The sequence below is a fragment of the Piliocolobus tephrosceles genome, chromosome 4 (genome assembly GCF_002776525.5).
Source record: "Piliocolobus tephrosceles isolate RC106 chromosome 4, ASM277652v3, whole genome shotgun sequence".
Taxonomy (NCBI): Eukaryota; Metazoa; Chordata; class Mammalia; order Primates; family Cercopithecidae; genus Piliocolobus; species Piliocolobus tephrosceles.
In genome coordinates, this window is record NC_045437.1 from 123,245,239 (window position 1) to 123,270,185 (window position 24,947).

Below are 24,947 nucleotides of genomic sequence, written 5' to 3' on the forward strand. Positions count from 1 at the left end.
ATACACCAGTAACAGACAAACAGAGAGCCAAATCATGAATGAACTTCCATTGACAATTGCCTCAGAGAGAATAAAATACCTAGGAATCCAACTTACAAGGGATGTAAAGGACCTCTTCAAGGAGAACTACAAACCACTGCTCAGTGAAATAAAAGAGGACACTAACAAATGGAAGAACATACCATGCTCATGGATAGGAAGAATCAATATCGTGAAAATGGCCATACTGCCCAAAGTTATTTATAGATTCAATGCCATCCCCATCAAGCTACCAATGAGTTTCTTCACAGAATTGGAAAAAACGGCTTTAAAGTTCATATGGAACCAAAAAAGAGCCCGCATTGCCAAGACAATCCTAAGTCAAAAGAACAAAGCTGGAGGCATCACGCTACCTGACTTCAAACTATACTATAAGGCTACAGTAACCAAAACAGCATGGTACTGGTACCAAAACAGAGATATAGACCAATGGAACAGAACAGAGTCCTCAGAAATAATACCACACATCTACAGCCATCTGATCTTTGACAAACCTAAGAGAAACAAGAAATGGGGAAAGGACTCCCTATTTAATAAATGGTGCTGGGAAAATTGGCTAGCCATAAGTAGAAAGCTGAAGCTGGATCCTTTCCTTACTCCTTATACGAAAATTAATTCAAGATGGATTTAAATGTCCATCTGTGACAGACTGGATTAAGAAAATGTGGCACATATACACCATGGAATACTATGCAGCCATAAAAAAGGATGAGTTTGCATCCTTTGTAGGGACATGGATGCAGCTGGAAACCATCATTCTTAGCAAACTATCACAAGAACAGAAAACCAAACACCGCATGTTCTCACTCATAGGTGGGAACTGAACAATGACATCACTTGGACTAGGGAAACGAAACATCAGACAGTGGGGCCTATCATGGGGAGGGGGGAGGGGGGAGGGATTGCATTGGGGAGTTATACATGATATAAATGATGAATTGATGGGTGCTGACGAGTTGATGGGTGCAGCACACCAACATGGCACAAGTATACATATGTAACAAACCTGCACGTTATGCACATGTACCCTAGAACTTAAAGTATAATAAAAATAAAAATAAATAAAAAGAAGACGGATTAGAGACTTAAATGTTAGACCCAATACCATAAAAACCCTAGAAGAAAACCTAGGTGGTACCACTCAGGACATAGGCATGGGCAAGGACTTCATGTCTAAAACACCAAAAGCAACGGCAGCAAAAGCCAAAATTGACAAATGGGATATGATTAAACTAAAGAGCTTCTGCACAGCAAAAGAAACTACCATTAGAGTGAACAGGCAACCTACAGAATGGGAGAAAATGTTTGAAATCTACTCATCTGACAAAGGGCTAATATCCAGAATCTACAAAGAACTCAAACAAATTTACAAGAAAAAAACAAACAACCCCATCAAAAAGTGGGCAAAGGATATGAACAGACATTTCTCAAAAGAAGACATTCATACAGCCAACAGACACATGAAAAAATGCTCATCATCACTGGCCATCAGAGAAATGCAAATCAAAACCACAATGAGATACCATCTCACACCAGTTAGAATGGCAATCATTAAAAAGTCAGGAAACAACAGGTGCTGGAGAGGATGTGGAGAAATAGGAACACTTTTACACTGTTGGTGGGATTGTAAACTAGTTCAACCATTATGGAAAACAGTATGGCGATTCCTCAAGGATCTAGGTCTAGATGTACCATATGACCCAGCCATCCCACTACTGGGTATATACCCAAAGGATTATAAATCATGCTGCTATAAAGACACATGCACACGTATGTTTATTGCGGCACTATTCACAATAACAAAGTCTTGGAATCAACCCAAATGTCCATCTGTGACAGACTCAATTAAGAAAATGTGGCACATATACACCATGGAATATTATGCAGCCATAAAAAAGGATGAGTTTGCGTCCTTTGTAGGCACATGGATGCAGCTGGAAACCATCATTCTTAGCAAACTATCACAAGAACAGAAAACCAAACACCGCATGTTCTCACTCATAGGTGGGAACTGAACAATGACATCACTTGGACTCGGGAAGGGGAACATCACACATCGGGGCCTATCATGGGGGGGGAGGGGGGAGGGATTGCATTGGGAGTTATACCAGATATAAATGACGAACTGATGGGTGCTGACGAGTTGATGGGTGCAGCACACCAACATGGCACAAGTATACATATGTAACAAACCTGCACGTTATGCACATGTACCCTAGAACTTAAAGTATAATAAAAAATAAAATAAAATAAAATAAATAAACGATGTTTCAAAAGACATCCATTACAGTTTCTAGGACCAATTGACTTCTTGCTGAATGACTGCTTTTAAAAATACATTTCTCAAGTATTTATTTCAAGGCTTTTAATGATGAAATCTTCACTTGATTAAAATACATGTTTCATTGTTGGTATTTTGAGAATGACAGGCATGATTTTATATAGCTAAAATAATTTATAAAACCTGTCACAAAATTGAGACACTTATTATTGTGTATGTAAGAAAATTCCAACCACAAAATTGCCCCACAGTACCTCTGACCTGGGGACAGAGTAATTGGCATGCTGTTCTTTTGAACATATTCCCAAATTAGTGATTGATTGCTATCTTAGATTTAATAAAAGAATTTCAATTTTTCATTTCCAGAGTTTAAAAAAAATAATAAAATAAATACTCTTTACAAAGTATTTTGTCCTCAATGAACTTCACCCCTAGAATAATACTGGGTGTAGGAACTTTATCTAGGAAACCAATTGTACAGAAGATGACTCTGGCCCAGAGAGACTTGTCTCAGACTTGTCCCATGTTGCGTGGCTCACCGTGATCAGGATTAGGCTTAAAGCTAGGTCATCCTGCTTCAAAATCTGTGCTTTTCTACTGATTTTAAGGATTTCAGAAAATCTGAGTTGCTGAAAGATTGGTGCAGAGGAATGCGTGAGGAAGGAGGCATGAGGTGGAGAGACGGGTGCCTGGGTTCCTTGGCAGGACAGGACTTTGACTTACTCTGATCCTTTCTCTCTATTCACACAGGAAACACCAGGAGAGAGACAGTGGATGAAGAGGTCTAGGCAAGGATGGGTGAGGACGCAGGAAGGAGCTGAAAGCTGCAGCAGGCAGAGAACGACCCACCCCATCACTTAACAAGGGTGAGGAGGTGACAAGGGTCTCCTTTTGTTCAGAGAAGGGAAAGGAGCTAGCCGCAAAAGATAGCAACAGCAAAGACAGCCAAGGACCACAGTCTCAGTGTTAACATTGTATGGATACTGGAGAGCAAAGGAGAGAATTTCCAGCTTGCCCTTTCTACTTTTCTTTACTTTTGCTAAAATAAAAACAGATTTTTCTTTTTTTACTTAATGTGAATCTCAACTCTGAATTGAGGGGAAGGAACACTGGACCTCACCAGCAGGTGAAGTTGCCGGATGAATACTGAACCGGGCGGTGGGAGCTAGGGTTCTTGCTCTAAGTTTAAGAGCTTGTGTTACTTTGGTCACCACATAAGCTTTCTGAGTCTTAGTTTCCTCATCTGTCAAACGAGTGGCTTGAAACAGATGGTCCCTAAAGGTTTGTTCGGTTCTGATATTCTATGGTCATGGCATTTTTGAGAGTTTCCATACCCTCATCCTCTATGGTTTCCAGAGAAATTGCATCTGTCACATCAATGACACACCATTTATATCCCTCCCTTTATTTTTCTCCTGCTAAGGTGTTTTAATCCTGACAGTATAATAGAATAAATCACAGCCATCAGAGATGGGAGTGACACTGGCCACACACATTAGAGATAAACAGTCAAAAATCGCTCACCCGTGCCTTCCCCTTTGCCCACAGCCTCTGCTGTCTGACAACACTAAGCTTGAACTACGATTTCCATCTGGCTGCACAGATCTGAGCACCAAAATAGCCCTCTGCATTGTCTTAATAGCTGTAATGATACTCTGCCTTCCAGCAGCCTGCCTGTCCAGACCATCTCAACATATGGATTTGATTTCTTCCCTCTGGCGAGTGTTGCGGGAAGTATGGTTTTCACATATTCAGTCAACAGACACTTTCTTGCACCTTCTATCACCAGCAACCGGAGTCTGATAGCTTGTGTTTGATTCTCTTTCCAGCCCTTTCATACAAGTTACCTGCTAGCTTGGGTTTGATTCTCTTTCCAGCCCTTTCGTACAAGTTACCTGCCCTTAGTCAAGAAACTAACCTCTCTAGACTTTGGTTGTCCTTAAGCATTGTGATGATTTTCATGTAACTTTACAAGGAATAGTGAGGCATACAGTTAATATTCAGTAAATATTGTTCAGTCATTAACACTATTGCTACAACTCTTCTGTGTCTGTGTTAGACAAGAGAAAGAGGGTATTATGGTGTTACAGAATTGGGAAAATGAATGATGGTGACAGAAAATTCCAGAAAGACACAGTTCCCAGAATAATTGGTCTGGGGGCTATATAAATGATACAAATAGTTGATTTTAACGATGAGCCGTTATCCACTGTTTTGTTTTGTTTTCTTATCACTTGGCTTAGCTGGCATCCCCGCATCTATCTGTTAAAGCTGCCTGTGAACAAGAAGCTGTGATGTTCCGTACAACCAGGGATGTGTGGGTTTGTGGACAACAGAGCCTTTTCTAGTTTTTTTTTCTTTCTTTCTTTCTTTTTTTTTTTTTAAAGATTCTTTCCTCTTACAGAAAAGGGGCTATGTTATGCCTGAATTAAATCACCTTTCAAAAGCCAAGAAGCAAATCACTGTCCCCTAAGGATGACTGAGGGGCAAGAAGCCAGTACTTAACGTGTGTCTCAAGCAAGTTGATAGAAGCTAGAGAAGATCACCTGGTTTGAGATAAAGTACAACAGGGTTGAACCCACTGCTCTGCTCCAGAAAGCAAGACTTATGGAAAAGGGCCACAATCTGATTGAAACGTGCTTTCATTGTGCTCCACAAAATAATAATTCCTTGTATCTATAATCCTTACCGAATTGAATATAAGGAATAGACTACTGCCTTTAGTGGCTGAACGAACTCAGAGTCTCCAAACTTCTGTCAGACACACCAACACTTTCTCTAGGAACTGGGATGCTGGTTCTCCTTAAGCAACCCCAGGTAGTTTTTGTTGTCCCAGTTTCTGCTCTTACCATCTTTGCATGTGTTTTCCACGGAGAAGCCAGCAACTTCTTCAATAACGTAAATTATATTATATTGCTCTGGAACTAAACATCCTCCATGAATTCCCACTGTCCCCTTAGCTGTGATGATCATAATCTCTCAACCTCAGGTTTTCCATTTTTAAAATGGGGATATTATTGACTGAATACCTGTGAGGTGCATTGGAGGATCCCTAGCACCCAATGACGTACTCAATGCAGGGTTTTACTGTTATCATTAACAAAACAAAACCTCTGTGAAAGAAGATGCCTTCTGTTCATTTCATCCCTGACACAGTCCATGTATAAAATGTGCCGAACCCCTGCCATAGAATGCTGAAGGCTTCCAATTCTGTGAAGGATGGAAAACAAATAGCTTACAGTATCAAGTTACCACATTTAAAGTTCTATGAGTAATCATCCTCTTGAGATGTAAACTGAGATTGAACAAAATTAACTTGTTCGCGTGATATTATTTCTATATTTCCTGGTTTTTTAAGCAAGCTGTCTGAGTTTCCTGAAAAGGGTTGATAAAAAATCTTGTAAAGATGTTGTAAAATCTGAGGCTGAAACTATAGCATGTGTTATTATTACTGTTTTTGTTAGCCACTGAGTAAATATGCAAGGTGGGTGCTCATAGGATCTAGAAGAGAAAACAAAATGCTTGTCGGCTTTCAATCAGGGATTGGCTAAAAATACACTGTGACATGCAGTGCACAGTTTTGTCCTAGAAAGCTCTCACAGTGTCCAGACGGCCATGTTGCAGCTCTGGCTTTGTTTGGCAATAAAGATCACTTAATCATACATGAGAGAGTGGGAGATTCAGGCAAACCTGAATGAAAAACCTTGTCTTCCAATATCCAATGTCCTTCCCAGTCTATCCTGGTAGAACAGAAATAGCACAGGGCAAAAGGTTCCCTTTTGGAGAGGAGGAAAAGAGCCATGGTGGTCAGGGGTAGTGCAGGGAAGGGCTTTGAGACCGGCAATAACCCCTCTCCATGCTCGTGCATGATAGGATTCCCTGTTCAACAACTATTTATTAAATGTCACGTACATGGCAATATGGCTGGTTCTAAGGGAGATGGAAACATGAGTGAGGCACTGTCTTTCAAGGAATTTATAGGGTATGTTTATGACTTCCTATTCGCACTTTCTGAAATCTGAAGTGACAGCTCTGAAGAGGGAAAAACAATATCAGGTTTGCTAAGCATGTGTTTAGAAAACTCCCATGCACTCAAAACAACAGCAAGAAAACATTCAACCAGGATACTCCACAATATTTTTGCAACTGTCATGTAAATCCAAAACTATCCTAAAATGAAACGTTTACTAAAATTCTTTTAAAAAATGAAACAAACCATCAAATAAAGAAAAAAAAATCACACAGTTTCTTATGGAAAACAAGTAAAATAAATTACAAATATTTACTAAGTACAAAATCACGTCTGTAACTTGAGCTCAGTGCCTTCTTTTTAAATCTACCATTTCCCAAGAAGTCCTGCACTACACACCTGCCCTATAGATAGTCTTCTTTTGGTCTACACAGTGACTTTTAAAAATGAATTAGCTGCCAAACATCTTAACCCAATTTGTACTGAAAGCAGAGGCTGAGACTGAGGCTATGAACAAGGAGTTGACTGGGGAAGTGATTCAAAAGAGCAAGAGTAAGGAACAGTGGCAGAGACAAGGAAAGGGAAGCCAACACAAGGATGAGTTCTAGAGTCAGCCACTGCTGCTGTAGGTGCCTGATCACGATGGTGCTGGACCTTCCCGGCAGCCTTAGGCTGTGCGTCTCAGCATGAGGGGAAGAAGCATTTATCAACAGCTTCTTATCTTCTGGCTTCAGAACCCATCATTCAAGGAAATCCCACAGCTGCTAACTTCCTGCACTTCATGGGTTGCGTATGTGTAATTGTCCTGCTCCTCAAGGGCATTTATCACTTTATTGTCAGAAAAATCTGCGGCCAGGATGTTGTGCAAAAAGCCTATTTAAACTGTTCCACACGTGACCATTACAGAACCATTTTAAATCAGGGGATTTTATATAAAACTAAATCCAGATTGCTCAATTTTCTTGAGGAACTGGGAGATCTAGCAACTCTAGACCTGAATTCCCTGGAAGCACCAACCTGCCAGTCCTGAGAGACATTGCCTGGCCATACAAACTTCAAATCAGAACAGTCCCCACCATGACGCACAGTTGACAAACTAGCCTTCTTCACCCGTTTATCTTAACTGCCTGGTCCTTGTGAGTATGGGACTTTTCACATTTATTTAGCTATTCATAGTCTCGATACATATTCACAATGAGAAGGAGATAGAGACCCCCCATTTTAACACAATCTTTCCCTACTGACTTCATCTTTCAACATAAAAGTAACTTGATCATTTTCTTCCAATGGTAGGTCCAAATCCATCACGACTGCTTTGACTTTGAAGATGTTGGATCAATTAACATAATCAATTGTTACCTGTTACATTCCAAGCCAGGTACTCAAATTAAAACCTCATTTTTAATGTTTGACATAATGTGGGCTGAGAGGCAGGGGTGCCAGAAGAATCAGTCCACCTGCTTCTTCTGACTCAGAAACAAGGAGATGGACTACGGCACCAAGGGCCTGCAATGCCTAATACACCTAATACACCAGCAAATGGTTACTCCATAGTGGTTTAGAAACACTACATAATGAGCTTTGGTTACATTGCATTTATTAACCCAAACCCTTGAAGGATCAGAAGACTCTATTATGAGCTTCTGAGTGAAAAGTGAGATTCTAAGTCACTATGCTAAGTATGAGGTCCTGTAAGCTTGAAATGTCATGAGTTACCAAAGAAATATTATATTCTATAGAGTATGTCCTTTAACACTCAAATCCCTTGAGACATTTTATTTATATAAAGATATGGTTTTAAAAAATGCTGTACCTGGGTCTTCCCTGCCACAGATTGGGATTTAGTCAGTCTTGGGTGAGACTAGGACATGCAGACTTTTCAAAACTGCCCAGGAGAGTCCAATGAGTCACCACTGGTCTAGAAACAAAAATGGCATGGACTGTGGCCACAGTCATTGTCCCCTTACCACTCAGCTAGGACAACTCAGCACTTTGCTGTAGCCTCCCTGCTGTTCAATCTCTGGGTTTGTGAAGCAGAAAGTGTTAACTGGGTCAGCTCTGTGCAGAGCTTTTGCAGGGCAGACAAATGGAGTCAGAGTGCAAGCATTAAATGAAATGTCACCATGAACTAGGAAGAATTTGAACCCAAGGCTGCCAGGAAAACAGGGGTCTTTTGACAGCTGTTGGTGTCACCTGAATTTGCAGTCATTTTGAGAGGGATTTGTTTGGCCTATGGATACTTACCCTGCAGTTGACTGGATCTTTATTTATTTATTTTTATTTTATTTATTTATTTATTTATTTCGAGGACATTAAAGTGGTATGCCTCCCTTCCATCAATGTTCCAGCTGCAGCCAATAGGTCCACAGAAACTAATTTAACCCACTGGAACTACTCTCTAAATAAATTCACCATTTTGGTTCAAAGTGCTACAAATAAAGTCAGTGCTTTCATTCCCCGTACATGGATCAGACCTTAACTGCACAAGCACAGAAGGAGAAGCACATATTATGAGGTGGCAGTGGACATGTGGGAATTTGAAAGAAAGTGCTTCAGACTATTTTTAAACTGAAATGTATCCCACTGGGACCGCAACTGCCCAGTGCCGACTATTCATAAATCAGGGTGAACACAAAGAGGCTTCACATTTTGTGGGTCTGGCCAAAGAAAAAGATCTGGGAAAGGAAGGACAATCACAGATTTAGTTGAGTGAGAATGCATCAGAGCCCATCTGACTTTTCTCTGTGTTTTGTGTTTTTATTCTTTTCCCCCCTCATTCTTGAAAAGATTTTTCTGTCTTGGAGAAAATGCATTAAACATAATGCTGATAGTAACTTTGGTAAAATATTCCAAATGTTATAAAAGTCTGTTGGACCTTATTAAATAAGTCTATATTATACTTATTTTTAATATTGTGGTGCACACTTAGTATTTGTTCTGATCACTTCCAGCAGAGATTTATTACTAAAGTACATCTGACTTGAGGTTGAGTGGAAAGGAAAGCAGTCAGTGCAGGAGGAATATTGAGTAACTTGGTAGTGTGAGAGAGTGGCTGCAGCAGAGAAAAAGGGAGCTTGTGAGATGCGCATGCCAATTAAGGTGCTCAAGAAATGAACATGTATTCATTTTGAGTACACACTAGCCCCCTCCTCTTCATATGTCCCTAGGGATGCTTCTGGAATTGCCAGGGCTGAAAATTAAATTATAAACCTAAAACATGGCATTGAAAATGTAATGTCTCCTTTGATAATATCAGTGTGATGATTCATCAGTGGGTGGGGCAGCACCACTCCTGGACTCAGACTGTAAAGCATGGTAAGTCTGATCCTGGCAATTCTTCCATCTCTCACCCTGCAGTTTTCCCAAAGGTTCTGGTCAGAATGGCATCCCTGCACAGATCACATGTACACCAAAGACCTCCTATACATAGCGCAGAGTAGACAGCTGCAGAGACACAATTGCAACATGTGGCACAAGCCAAGAAAAGCTGATAATATTGCATCACCAATAATCAGAAAAAGGAACTGTTAGTGCAACTCAACATGGTAGTGTCAGAGTAAATGGCGGAAAACTTGCAAGTTGGCATTTCAAAAAGTGAGATTTGATATTGTCATGCTGGACAGACATACCATCCACATTTTCTAAGTGGAGTCTGTTTCTGAGCTGTGCTTTCCATTTTTCTCATTAGAACAGGAAGCAAGCCACTAAAAAGAACAAATTCTCTGGTAGTTGCATCTATGAGTCAGAGCACAAAACTGCAAAGCTCTTTATCTCCCTATTCATAGGAGTCATAGAATCCATGTGCTATGTATGCTGAGTCACTCATCAAGAGAATAATAACAACAATAACAACCCATTAAGGGCTATAAAAATTCAGAGGGCAGAAAGCTTCACCAAAGACTTGGACCGCAGGTCACACCCTGTGGGATGAATAGGTTTGGAATAGTCAGAGAGGTATTCCACAAGAAAAAATAGACAAAAGAAGATCCATGATATTTTTGCAGTTGTGAGAGCTTTCAGAGATTTGGCATATAAAATAAAGGCCTGAGAGGAATAGGACTGGTGTAAGACAGAAGGCAGAAACGGGACCTGTAACAAACTGAAATGTCAATAGACAGGCACTTGATTCAAAATTCTAAAGAAACCCACAGGCCAAATGAAACCTATCTAGGGGCCAAATATGTCCTATACATTAACTTTGTGGCCTCTAATTTACGGGACAAAAAGGAGGTCAACTCTGAGTGGTGGGATGGGGAATAAAACTCACACTGTGTAATGACAGGTCAAGTTTGCACTGAGTGAATAGCACATGTCAAGGAAAGTAAGGTGTTCTTTTTTTTCCCCAATCTTTTCACAGGATTTTCTTCCTCTTCCTATTCCTTGATTACCTGCATTGTCATGTGAGCTTCTTATTTCTCTTCCTTGTACATGTTTTTTTCACAGATGATCATACCAAGTCCCATGAAATTATTAGCTGTCAACTCCTAAATCTTTATCCAGCTCAAGCCTCTCTCCAGAATTTCAAGACTGGACAGCCACTGCCTATTAGACATCTGCACGTGGAGAGCCTGCCGGATACCTCCCTTTCAAAAGGTTGACAGTTACCTGTCCCATCTTAACCCACAAACCAGGCCATCCTCTGTCTCAAGCCCTGGTGATTGATAGTCAGTTGCCATAACCAGAAACTTCAGGGATGTCCTTGACTTTCTTTTTTCTCTTAGCCTGCTTGCCCCATCAGTTGCCAGAAAGTATTGGTTCTATCTTCTAAACATACTCAGCTTTGCAAATAAAGTTACCAATTGGCAGGGATAAAACACATACTCAGTTGAACACACACACACACACACACACACACACAGAACTCACATCTACTTAGTCTCTAATTTATTTAGTCCATGATAGAGAATAAACAATGGTATCATGGTCCACACAGAGAAAGGGCAGATGCAGCATAATCTCTTCTCTATTTTTTCCTTGCCTGGGATCCATATGGAGTGCTCTGTAGCTCATGCTACCCTTTGCATAGGCAGGAATCTAACAAATTAAAAAAAAAAAAAAATCCAAATTCTTATTGCAACACTATATTTTTGTACTTAGGTTTATGTCCAACATTCCAGAAGAACTTGAACTAACAATCTATGTACTTCCACTTAAGGGGTTATTTACAAGCATTGACCTTTCCCGGCTCTTTAAGTAAACTCAGCATCAGAAAGGCAATATTCTCTTTGCAGGAGAAAAAAGCAGTCAATGCCCAGGAGTCTCAGAACAGTATATCTTCCTCCGCTTTTAAGGTATCCTAAAAAGCCAACAGTCAGGGGCCAGGTACGGTGGCTCATGCCTGTAATCCCAGCACTTTGGGAGGCCATGGTGGGTGGATCACCTATGGTCAGGAGTTCGAGACCAGCTGGACCAACATGGAGAAACCCTGTCTCTACTAAAAATACAAAAAAAAAAAAAAAAAAAAAAAAAAATTAGCCAGGTGTAGTGTTACATCCCTGTAATCCCAGCTACTTGGGAGGCTGAGGCAGGAGAATCACTTGAATCCAGGAGGCGGAGGTTGCAGTGAGCCGAGACCGTGCCTTTGCACTCCAGCCTGGGCAACAAGAGCAAAACTCTGTCTAAAAAAAGCCAACAATCTTTTTATTTCAACATTTCTCAAACAATCTCTGCTATCTTAGTTCAGGCTACCAGGCTCCCTTGCTTAGATGAAGACACAACCTGTGACTGACCACCTTGCCTCTCTCCATGAGCTGAAACCAGCATTGTCTCCCTGAAATGTCTTCATGACTGTTTCTCTCTGGTACTCTAGCTCATCCAACCTACACTTCTTTGACATCCTTGGAACAACTAACTGTGGTCACCTCTGGACCTTTGCACATGCCATAACTCTTGCCTGAACACTGTCTTGCCTCTTTGATTGTCCGACCTCCTCCCCATCCCTCAAACATATGCAAGAAGGTCCCCAATTTCTGGTATGCCATTCTGGACACACAAATCTGGGTTAGAGGTCTCTGCAAAACCATCCAATATTTTCCCTTTTGTAGTGTTTTTTTATATGGCACTTAGTTACATATCAATTATATCTTACCATTTTAAAACTGCCAAGCTGTGTGAGGTTAGAAACCATGTTTACCTTTTTTTATTGTTGTAAAGGCAGTTGCCCTTTAGGAACTTACAGTTGCCTTTTAGGAACCCCTGAAATATTTTTGAATCAATTTGAGGGAAGTGGGAAAAATAAGTCTGTGTTTTAAAAACTCAAAACCATCCAAGATATGGAAAACATGCCAGAAGAAAAAATTAGGGAAGGAGGCAATTGAAGTGCTGAAGTAATTGTCCGGTGTTGAAATGTTGGAAACTGCCCACAGAATGAGAAACTTGGAACTGAGATAAATGAAGCAGGAATAATAGGTGTGATTTGATAAGCATCAATATAAAGAATCAAGAAAAAAGAGGCTTGGAAGACTTTATCTAAAATGCAAGGCTGTGATACCATTCCCCAAAGCTGAGAAATGAAAAATGGAAACAAATTTTGAAGGAAAGACAATTAAATTTGCTACTTGGATACATAAAGATAAAATATTCCAAGGTCCAGTAGCAAAGTGGATGTGAAGCTTATAATATGGTTTGGCTGTGTCCCCACTCAAATCTCACCTTGAATTGTAGCTCCCATAATCCCCAAGTGTGATAGAAGGGACCTGGTGGGATGTAATTGAATCACGGGGGTAAGTTTTTCCTGTGCTGTTCTCATGATAGTGAATAAGTCTCACGAGGTTTGACAGTTTTATAAAGGGCAGTTCCTCTGTACACGTGCTCTTGCCCGCTGCCATGTAAGGTGTGCCTTTGCTCCTCCTTCACCTTCCACCATGATTGTGAGGCCTCCCAGCCATGTGGAACTATAAGTCCGTTTAATCCCTTTTTCCTTATAAATTACCCAGTCTCAGGTTTGTCTTTATTAGCAGCACGAGAATGGACCAATACAGCTTAGAAAGACCACAGAAGGGGAGCCTTAAACTTCAGCCTCACTAGCATTAGGAACATTTGTTATTGGGCCAGTTAGTGTTTATGGTCTACTTCAGCTATGAGAGTCTTTCTTTCCCATGCAGAATTCATTCCATCAGGTTTAGGAGGTACTCACTGTAAGCTACCTTGAAGCACAGGATAAACCTACGTCCAAGACGTGGCCAGCTACAGCCATAAAATGGTAGATATAAGTATTATCAGCACATGCCCCATGCCAGGCCAGCCTGAATATCTACGTGGAGAATATTCTGCTGAAAGTAGCAAAATAAACCCCAAACATATATATAAACAAGGGACTCTTTCCAGTGATGTTACTGAATGAGAAAATGTGAGAGCAGGGGTGATCAGCAGACTTCTTCAAAGAGATCTCTCTGAAGAATAAAGCCAATATATGAGAATGAGAATCTTGTGAGAGATGATAAGTGTGAGGGCAGATGCATTCTTAGATTATCCGGTGGTGTCAGCCAAAACATTACCTTTTCAAGTAAGCTAATTTGAACTGGGATACTATCATTTGCAAATGAAAAAGTCTTTAGAAGTGAAGTAGTGACCACTGAAGAGTCCTATGAATAAGACTGTTCTAAAGAAAGTGCCATGGAGAAGAAGAGTATAGGATTAGGGTGAAACTCTGGGGAATTTCCACCAAGAAAGAGCAGGAAAAGGAAGGTAATTCAAAGAAAGTTGGATACAAAGTTGAATGCAGAATTGACAATAGATAATTACTGGGAGGATAACAATTGGGCAAACATGAAGATAGTTGCCAAATGGCTAAAGTTATTGAAAAATATAGACATATTCCTAGAAGGGTAGTATCAACAATGAAAATCTGCAACATTGACTCTCTGACATAGATTCCAAATTATTGCACATAAAGTGATGAAAATGCATTAATTTTATCCAGCATTTGTATGGATTAAGTCTACTCTTAATTAAACTCATTTCTGAAATATGTGTGCATTTACATGCCATAAAATGCACACCCAAAAAAAGTGTTTGTATCCTATGACACTACCTTAGAGCAGTTTTTCCAATCTGTATTTTTTTAACTTGTAAAATTGTCTGACTAGCAACTCTCTTACAGTGTGTTGGCATCAGTTGACAGTTGTTAGATAGTATCTTTCATTCCTGTCTAAAAATAGGAAAATAACGTATGAGTTATGTTCATCTTTGGGAACAAAATGTATGGTGGATAGAGAGTCAGACACAGTCTATCAACAAGCTGGAAAAAAAGAAGTTCTGATTTTGAAAATGTCAGAATTTTTGCAAGTCACGGGAAACAAATCAAGAAGAAAGAAAATTTCTGTTACACCAAAATATTATTAGGGTTGAAGAGCAAGTGATCTCCACTTTTGCTGGTGGTAGGGTTAAAATGACAATAACTATAATGATAATTACTAGTACTTATTAAAAGAAAGGTAATGTCCAGATCATAATAAATACATAACTGTAAGAAATAAACCCAATTACTCTATATGGTAGAGTTTTTACAGACGGAGAAAATGAGACTCAGTCGATGTTCTAGAATTTGGTCAAGATCACACTGATGGTACCCATCAGCACCGGGATATGGACAAAGTTGAACTCCAGAGTCTTCATTCATTACTCTTTTCCCATATGCCTCCCATATAAAACAACAAGGATTCAAGTTATCCAGCAAGAAGATACAATTGAAAGGTTGTAGATTCTCTTTTTCTAAGGATTAAAAAGAAAAAAAATGCAACCAAAGACTAGAAGGTGCTGTGTTATTCTTAGTTGAGCTATGAAAAGTAGTCCTATCTAGAAGTGGGAAGATAAATGGAAAGCAATCTTCTCAAGGTACATTTCAGCCTTCAAAATATTGACTACACAAACTCTTGAAATGTACTAACATCTACAAGGTATTCTTTGTAGGTAAATTAAAGTGCTGAGGTTTTCAAACTAGAACCTTTTAACCATTATTTAGGTAGAGTGGAAAAATGACTATTTTAAGACAATGGTATAGATGGAAATGTTTACAGATTTCCAAAGTATTCCCACAATTATTATATAAATTAATTGAATCAGTGCAGGTAATACTCTAGCTTACTAGTGGTTCATGAGTTTTCAGCTCATTAACACTGTTTAAATGTACATTATGCCAAATTATACAGAGCAAAAGTTATTGTGCAAATGATTTTAAAGATCATAAGAGCAAGAATTAATTTATGGAGTACCAAACCAAACCAAACCTAGCCTAAAATGTGTACGTGTGTGTGTGTGTTTGTTTATGTGCTTTTTAAAGCACATCAAAGAGTTGGTAGGATTTATTTCTTTGCTCTAACTGAATGAGAGAACTGATGCAAGCATATTTTCAAAAATTCAATCTTCCCCCAACTTTTTCTTTGACCTTGACCTAGACAGCCAGCCTGAGGTACACAGAAAGAATTCAATCTTGGCCCCCTCTCGAGAGACTTGAACTGCTAACTGGAAAGAAGCACTTTTTGAGGAATAAGAGGCCTGGCTGAACTCTCTGGCCCACTGGGCCTTGGTTAGCACAGAAAATAGTCAGTTCTGCTTACCTGAGCAATATCATTTAGATAGTGACACCTTTCTTGGTTAGTGTTCCAGGTGGACAGGTTGGGCAAAAAGGTGATGACCATAAGGGAGGACATAGAATCAGCACTGACAGCCCAGTACACATCCCTGCAGTCGAAACTTTTTCCTACAGTGGTGGTTGGTAGAGAGGTATTGTAGGCAGGAATGCTTCCGGAGAGTCAGGAATGATTGTGAGATGGAGGTGAATGGATGAGAACAGGAATTACATCAGCAGGGCTGGGAGCTGGTGGTGAATACTATATGTTCAATCAATACTATTAATTACAGTTTCTGTATTATTAAGAAAGATGTAAAGGTATGGATTCTTGAAAGGCTTAGAAAGTGTATTTCATAGACTCTTTCCCGCCTTTGACCAAGGATTTAATTATATTTTTGTTTGTTTACTTATTTATTTGGGAGGTGATGAAACACATTGGTTTAAAACATAGTTCTTGAATCCAGTCCCTTAGGTTTGAAGCCTATCTCCAGCTCTTTCCATGTTTTCAACTTTGGATGACTTATTTAATCTCTCTCTGACTCAGTTTCCTAATAAGTAAACAAGGGAGTGATAGTACCCACCTTGCAAAGTTGTTGTGAGCATTAACTGAGTTAAGGCAAGCAAAATGCTTAGATTGACTCCAGACACAGAGTACTCAACAAATGTTCGCCGTTGTTCTTTTGTCATAGTTATTATTGTTGTTTGTTTAATATACCTGAAAACCATGTAGTAATCCTCATGAGACACAGAATGCAGAGCAGAGTCCCAGGCACATGCACATGCAAAAGCAGAATTCACGTCCAACTTTAGACTCCTAAGCCCCAGGAGAATGTCTTGTATATCACATTGCTCTTCACCCTACCTCTGGGGTCCAAAACAAAACAAAACAAAAGACAAGCTTATACAAACTGCCTGGGAACTTGGCCGACCTTCATTATTCAAAGTGGCATCTATTTCACAGGTTGGACTAGGGCTGGGTCTGACCAGGGATCAGACCACTGCTCACTTTTGTCAGGTGCATTAGCTCTCAGACCACTAGGATGCTATTTAGTGCAGGATTAGTCATTTACTAATTACTAATTACTCCAGTGGCCACAGACCGAAGGTCAGCAATTTTCTTCCTTCACACCAGGAGGATCCAGCATAATAGAGGCCAGACAGGTGATTTGCATACTCAAGAGAAGAAGCCACAATAGAAGAAGGCAGAGGAGGAGTCTGTGTTGAAAGCAAGCAAAGATGAGCACAATTTGACCGGAGCTTCCGTAAGCTTCTCATGGGAACACCTGGCTCATTTCTCCTGCTGGGAGATGGCAGGTTCTTGCATTTTATACTTGAGCGGGCCAGGTGGGGTAACTGGACAAGGTCTGACTCTGGGCCCGCGTCACTTTCACTGGCTGGCAATTCTTTTCCACGCTGAGCATCTGTAGAGTCATCCAACTGTGTTTGCAAAACTTGGTTGTATGTGAGAAGTGTGTTTGTTTTATGATCAGTGTCTTGGGTTTTAAATAAGAATACTGCAGGAGATGATCCCACTATGATCCTTGTTAATGTACCTCTAGGCTAATAAGTGCGGAGATGATCCTGCTCTTTGATTTCATGAATAAGAAAATAAAATGGGAAATGCATGACATTTAAAAAAATTATTGTTATTACTGAGTGTAAAATTTATTTTAACCCTCTCTGTAGTGGCTAAGTTTCAAGTTGAATGTACTGCTTGCCAGATTGTATCTCCTGTTCCTTCTCTCCTTAAATATGTGCTTATTTACTTCCTGCAGAGTTCAATTTTAGAACCCATCAAAGTAGATCCACTCAGACTCTGACTACATTTTCATGCATAAATTCATAGACGTCTTCAGAAGGAATTGCACTTGCATATGCAAATACCTTCTGATGCTTTTTATTTCTACTTTTGGCCTGCACAGTTTTTAATTCATGCAAACACATTACACAAACAAATATGGGCTCAATAACAACATGCGGCATGTGTGAATTGTTAATTGCAAAGCTCTGAGTTTGATATGGCCAAGCAACCTCTATTATTATCAATGGAGGGGAATAAGACTAAATAGGAAGCATAAAGGTATATTTGACAATAAAATCCCAGTCCTTGGTTTTATTTTATGTAAATATTAATAATGGAAAAGGTGATAGGCTGATCCACAATTCGGCAATAACCTGGAAGCTACATCTCAGTGCACAATGATCCAGTAGCCAGGATGCACCTTTAATAAGACTCAGGAAGAAGAGTGAACATTTCAGCACAGAATTCTGAGACACAAAAACATATGCAGCAACAACATAAATGAGACAAAAACTCCAGCAGAAAATGAAAGGCTTTCAACCACGTTGAACATGCATCACCTTTCAAAATATTTGAGTTTCGTGTTAGTGCAGCTCTGGGAAACAACAGAGAGGTGTCCCGATTTTATTATATTGGAAATGTAAGTTCTCTCTCAGTTCATTAAGCCATGATTCTTCATATATATATATATTTTTTTTCCAATTGTCACTACCTGCAATTTCGGGAACGGTGAGAGCTTAACAAAGCAAAAACACTTGTTGAAGTTACAGATCAAAGGCACTTGATCCGGAGCAATTTTCAAGCAGCCTCTGCCCCCATTTTCTCATGGAGGAAGATCAGCATGTGTTTCATTTACATGAAGATAACTCAGAAAATAAGAAGGAAGACTAAATAAAAATTGTATCCTGCAAGAGTTATAATGGCAATGGAAACACAATTCTAACAGTTTCTCTGTTGATTTATTTTTTCAGTCCTCTGTTAAATATAAAAGCTGGAGCTAGGCTAAACCAAGAGTGTATAAAAAGATGTTATCTAGAACAACCTCTGGATTGTAGATTTATAAACCGTGGGCATAGTGCTAATTAATAATACACACACACACACACACTCACGTTTTGTAATAAGTAAAAAATAGTAAAAGTAGTTTAAGGAAGCTGAGAAACCAGGACTAGAATTCCAAGCTAAGTTATTTAGTTAGAAATTAAACCCATTGCCACATTTACTCCCAAGGACATGGAACAAGAAATAATCAGTGTTATAAAACAAATGATGCAATAACCTAGCAGAGCAGGGCTTAGCCCTTTGGTGCTGGCAGAGTGACCCTTCCCGAGGCATTCGGTACAGTTTTGTGCCTTTGCTTGTAATTTTGCTGAGCCATGAATGTAAATTGCACACACGGCGAGGCTGGTACTAGTAAGACATGGAGCTAGAGAGTGAGCTTTGTCACACCACCTCTCAGCACTGCTTTGCTTTAGTCTACCTGCTGATGCATTTACAGCAACCCTGGAGAAGTGATAACAGAACTCTTCATAAATATTGGACATGAAGAGAATGCCAACTGTTAGTGCTTGGGAGAAAAATATTCTCCTCCCCAAAGAAATCAAAACAGTATAAGAAAAGGAAAATTAAGCCTTGGGGAAAGTAGGAGGGATAATTACATCAGTGGAATTGGAAAATAACATACATGTGGCCACCTATGCTCTGAAGCACAAAAAGAGAAACATATAACTCAGAATTAACATCATATTTTAGTTGAAGGAAAAGAGTGTATTATTATACACTATTTCAAAGATGTTTTAACCAAGATACACCATTTGTTCAAGGAGAATCTAAGTGAGAAACCCAATGCGAAAAGGAATAGAAATTTGAGGCTTGTAAGTGGACTACGAGGAGAATAGTTTTGAAAAACCACAGATAATCTTAGGTTTCTCAGGATAGAGATTCACCACGGTGTTAGGAATATCCTTTATGGAACCAAGGGTCTGCTGTAGAGTACATTTGCCAAAACCCACCATGGTGAATCTCCAAAAGTAGCCACCAACCACGCAAATCAAGTAAGTTACACAGTTGAGAGCAAATCAGCGGGGGAAGACAAACCTTGTCTAGGAAACTCATCTGACTCCCGGTGGACGAGGTCTGTGACTCGGTTTCCATAGTGCATCCTGCTGTCATGATCATAGGCCTTCAGAGTCTCACTGGAGCTGTAGGATTTCTGTGTGGGCACGCGGCAGTCCTCACTGTCGAGAGAGGAGCTTGTGTAGCGACACTCTTTGCCACAGCGTCCTCTGGTCAAAGAGCGGTGTCGCCGGTCCTTTACATCCATTATTCCAGATATGGCAGAATGCTGATGTTTTCAGAAAAGTCAGGCCTGAGTTTTGGCACTTGTCACTTTGCCACCTAAAAACGTAGAAGAAAAAAAACCAAGACTGTGATTACAAGAAATGTTGCCTTCAGTTCTGATTCATGCTCTGACTCAAGATGAAAACGTGAAAATGCAGACTTGGTCAACCCTGCGCAATCTCTTTTGTAAAAGTTCAATGAAAACTAAACAATCAACCTAAATAGAAGAACTTGATAGAGTAAATTAATTTTCTTGCTGTTTAATTTAATAGATTTGGAAAAAATAGTAACAACAAATACTCATCTTTTGATTTTTTATGTATGCACAGATGACATGATGAGTCTGTCACTCTAATGCAAGATCTTACTACGAAGCAATTCAAAGCCAAATTGATTTTATCCTTCTTTAATTACATTCTCTCTATGCTAGAGAAGGCTTGGGTAGAAAACAAATCCCACCCCGCCATCCCCACCTACCCCCCCCCAAAAAAAGGCAAAGAAAGGTACAGCAGCAGATTTGAGCATAAGACATAAATATGTGCTATTAATACTTTGTATGATATCAAGTCCCATGCAACTAACATGGCATTTCCTAGCTATGTCTGGAGAATAAGAATAAAAGTTGTTCTCGACATGCAAACAATCTTTCTCCAATTTCTTCAATGAGATTTTGGCAAACTCCCAGTTTTTGCTCCTTTGCAGATTTGTGTCTTGGACACACCTGGTTACTTCTTCTGCCTAGTCACCCACCAACATGATAACTGCTGACAGGCAGGCTTACTGGCGCAGCCACCTGATAATTGCCCCAAGCCATTCTGTCACCTTCATTGCTGGGATACCCACTATAGAACAGAAAAAAAAAAAAAATGAGGAAGATTACCAAGTACAGTAGGAAAGCTGAAGGGGAAGGAACCTCTAACATATGAACTGGCAACCAGGGAGCCCCACAGTCTGGCATATGATACCCTCAGCCTGGAACTGTATGCCAAACATCACTCAGAAAACACTTGCCTTCTGCCTAGCAAATATGACCAAAATGCTTAGGCGCCTCCAAGTTCCAAATCATAGGCTCTTATTGATTTCATTTGCTATGCAAAATAGCATAGACCACAGGGCCAGGACCTGGACAGAATGGACAAATATGAATTTTAATTAAAATGGAAAATGCAACCCAGAGCCAGGGTGATGATTTTTCTCCAGGCTACTGTTGCTCACTGCCTCCTCAATATGTCAGGAAATACGGGGGGAGCAGATCTGTAGTTTTGAACCCCTCTGCTCTTCCTTGTCTACTTTACCACACTATAATAAGATAGCTGTGCACAGCAATGTGGATGACATTTGCCTCCAGACACCAGAAGCCAAGTAGCCCTTCCCTTGTTTTTTCATACCAGGAGTTCTTCTAGATCTCAGGGACCCCTCTAATTTACACCGTGTGTATACTTTATCAAATACTGCCTGTAATTGCAGACAATTTTGTTTGACAATTGGCAATGAAAAAGAGGGTACAACTGGCCAGGCACGGTGGGTGGCTCACGCCTGCAACTTTGGGAGGCCGAGGCGGGTGGATTGCCTGAGGTCAGGAGTCTGAGACCAGCCTGGCCAACACAGTAAAACCCCGTCTCTACTGAAACTACAAAAACAAACAAACAAACGAACAAAAAAACAAAAAACAATGGGCATGGTGGCGGGCGCCTCTAATGCCAGCTACTTGGGAGGCTGAGGCAGTAGAATCCCTTGAATCCGGGAGGCGGAGGTTGCAGTGCGCTGAGATCCGCCATTGCACTCCAACCTGGGCAACAAGAGCAAACTCCATTGCTCATAAGAAAGCACAAGCAGGAGCTAGTTTGCTGGAGTCTAGAGTCTCTCAGCAAGTTCAGAAGTGCCTTTGAGAGTCTCTAGTCATGACTCCAGGACCTGCTTAGAGGACATAAGTAGTGTCGACATGTCAGTTTTTGCTGTGGCATAGTCAGTTCAAGTGTCTCCACATTAAGGCAATTTCTAGATGCCCAAATCTCCTTTCCTAACTTCTAACATGCGATTTCAACATTTTGGAATCCATACTATAGGTTATTTAAGAGTGTGGCCATTGAGGTCTTAATTGGATGCCAGTCCTATCAGGACCACTGGTGAGACACAGCCCTTGTCAAAATTATTCCTGGTCTTTTGAACTCAGTTTCTCAATCAGTTGAAATAGAAAAAAATAGTATATACTTCACAGAGTTTTTGTAAAAATTAAAACATACATGGTGGTAAAATTCCTAGTATACTATTTAACACATCATAGGTGGTCAATTAAAATTAGTTTTTATTCTCCTCTGAATGATTTTAAAAATGTTTTTTTGTTAGCTAAGGAGTTACAGACTTGCATAAGACAGAGGAGGAAGATGATGATATGAATCCCTGAAACTCACAGTTCTAATAATAAATCCTAATTTTTAAGCTAGGCTCCAATCACGGAAGACGTTCAGCGTCTACTAAAAGAATATAAGACTGTGTGCACCAACACTGAGGAGCCACAGGTGGTTTTATGGGGAGTTGAGTGTTTTGAGTAAATTTGATGATTTCTTCTCTCTTGCTTCACTGTTAGTTTGTAATTTCAGTATCTTCAGTGTTCCAGACTCATGAAATCTTACCTTCTCCAATTTGCATTGTGCTAGAAAAGTAGACTGACTTTCTACATATGTGTATGTGTGTGTGCTTTTATTTTTTAAATCATGCTCAGAGTGGGAGCTTAAAAGCTTATAACTTTTTTTTTTTTTTTTTTTTTTTTTTTTTTTTTGAGATGGAGTTTTGCTCTTGTTGCCCAGGTTGGAGTGCAGTGACACAATCTCAGCTCACTGCAACCTCCACCTCTCGGGTTGCAGCCTCCCAAGTATCTGGGATACTTGTCTTGCCTCAGCCTCCCAAGTATCTGGGATTACAGGTACCCACCACCTGTACCTTGTAAAAATACAAGAAATTGGCTAATTTCTTGTATTTTTAGTAGAGATGGGGGGTTTCACCATGTTGGCCAGAGTGGTCTTGAACTCCTGACCTCAGGTGATCTGCTTGCCTCGGCCTCCTGAAGTGCTGGGATTACAGGTGTGACCCACCATGCCAGGCCGCAAGGTTTATAACCTATTAATGAAGTTCAAGAACTTTAGTGTTGGGACATTTTTACATCTAATGTGGTTGTTCAGAGATCTTTTCCTGATAAATTTCTCTTTCTTGGCTCTGCCCTTGATAGTTAAATTTGTCAGCAATATCACGTCTGGATAAATGATGGAAATTTATATATGATGAGGTAAAAAATCACAAATCTCAGTCAGAGAAACTAAATTTCTTAAGGAGCTAGGCAGAGCTCACAAACTGTTGGCAAATAGACATTTTGCATTTAGCCTGCCTATTACTTAAAAACTGATTGTTGGCTGGGTGTGGTGGCTCACGTCTATAATCCTAACACTTAGGGAGGCCAAGGCGGGTGGATCACGAGGTTAGGAGTTCAAGACTAGCCTGGCCAAGATGATGAAACCTGGTGTCTACTAAAAATACAAAAAAAAAAAAAAAAAAAAAAAAAGCTGAGCATGGTGGCAGATGCCTGTAATCCCAGCTACTCAAGATGCTGAGGAAGAGAATTCTTGAACTAAGAAAGCAGAGGTTGCAGTGAGCTGAGATCACACCACTGCACTCCAGCTGGGCAACAGAGTGAGACTCCATCTCAAAAAAAAAAAAAAAAAAAAAGTTTGATTGTCAGTATAAAAAGACAAAGTGGAAGAATTATATATGAAAATCTGGATTCTTATCTTTAAAAATCAGGTAGTCTATAAATGTCTCCTTCCAGAAAGACAGAATAGACATACTTTTCTCTATTTTCCCTACGAGGTATAGCTAAAAGCCCCGAACATTATATAGAAAACACATAAGATTATGAAAAATAGAAAGAAGAGCAGAATAATGAGGGGCCTCAGGACCCAAGGAACAACAGTGGTGAGTTTCCTGGGGTTTCTTTTTGCTATATATATGGCAAAAACAAATTAGATGATAGATAGATAGATAGATAGATAGATAGATAGATAGATAGATAGATAGAGATAGACAGAGATATAGATTGATACAGATATCCCAGACATGGACCTGGTAACCCGGAGATCTCAATGGGCACAGACAACAAAAGTTGTCTTTTGATGCCATGTAGTAAGCAGTACTGAAGCATTCCTACCTCTACCACCCAGAGAGGTATCGCTGCGTGTCTCGTGGGGAGCCAGAACTTCCATTCTTCTATCCCCTGGGTTAGCTTCCCCCTCGGTATCTAAGAAGAAACTCCCAACCTTTGAATGTTGACAAAAGCTGAGCAGGGAATTTGGGAGTAATGAGGTAGGTTCCCCCTTTCTCTGTCAACAGCCATGTCAGAGAAAATCAGCTAAAAGAGAAGGTTTAAATAAGAACCAGAGTCTCATAACATGATATCCCAAATGTCCAGGTTTCAATAAAAAGTCACTTGTCATACCAAAAGTCAGGAAGTTCTTAAGCTGAAAGGAAAAAGGCATTCAACAGATGCTAACGCTGAGATGACAAAGATGTCAGTATTATCTGATATAAGCAGCCATCATGAAATTGCTTCAATGGACAATTATGGGCACACTCGAAACAAATGGAAAACAGAAAGTCTCATCAAAGAAATGGAAATTCTCAGGAACCAAATAGAAGATGTCAAGAAGACCCCAGAGAAAATTTCAGAACTGAAATATACAATAACCTCAAACAAAACAAAACTCTCAATAGATGGTAGACTGACTTAACAGCAAAGAGGAGGCAAAAAGAAAAGAATGAGAGAACTTGCAAATAATCAGTAGAAATTACCCCAATATATACAACAGAAGAAAGAAAGAAAGAAAGAAAGAAAGAAAGAAAGAAAGAAAGAAGGAAGGAAGGAAGGAAGGAAGGAAGGAAGGAAGGAAGGAAGGAA

The 24,947-nt window shown here is 39.9% G+C and overlaps 1 protein-coding gene across 4 annotated transcripts in view; it reads right to left on the reverse strand.

The window, feature by feature from the left end:
- Nucleotides 1-24,947, reverse strand: part of TENM2 (teneurin transmembrane protein 2) — a 1,213,529-nt gene that overhangs the window by 979,329 nt on the left and 209,253 nt on the right. For 3 of the 4 annotated variants that reach the window (XM_023218892.2, XM_023218890.2, XM_023218893.2), the window contains exon 1: nucleotides 19,760-19,985. In XM_023218892.2, the coding sequence (XP_023074660.2) occupies nucleotides 19,760-19,985 (226 nt within the window). Of the gene's footprint in view, nucleotides 1-19,759; nucleotides 20,060-24,947 lie in introns of those variants that run through there. The other variant, XM_023218891.3, reaches the window with a different exon arrangement.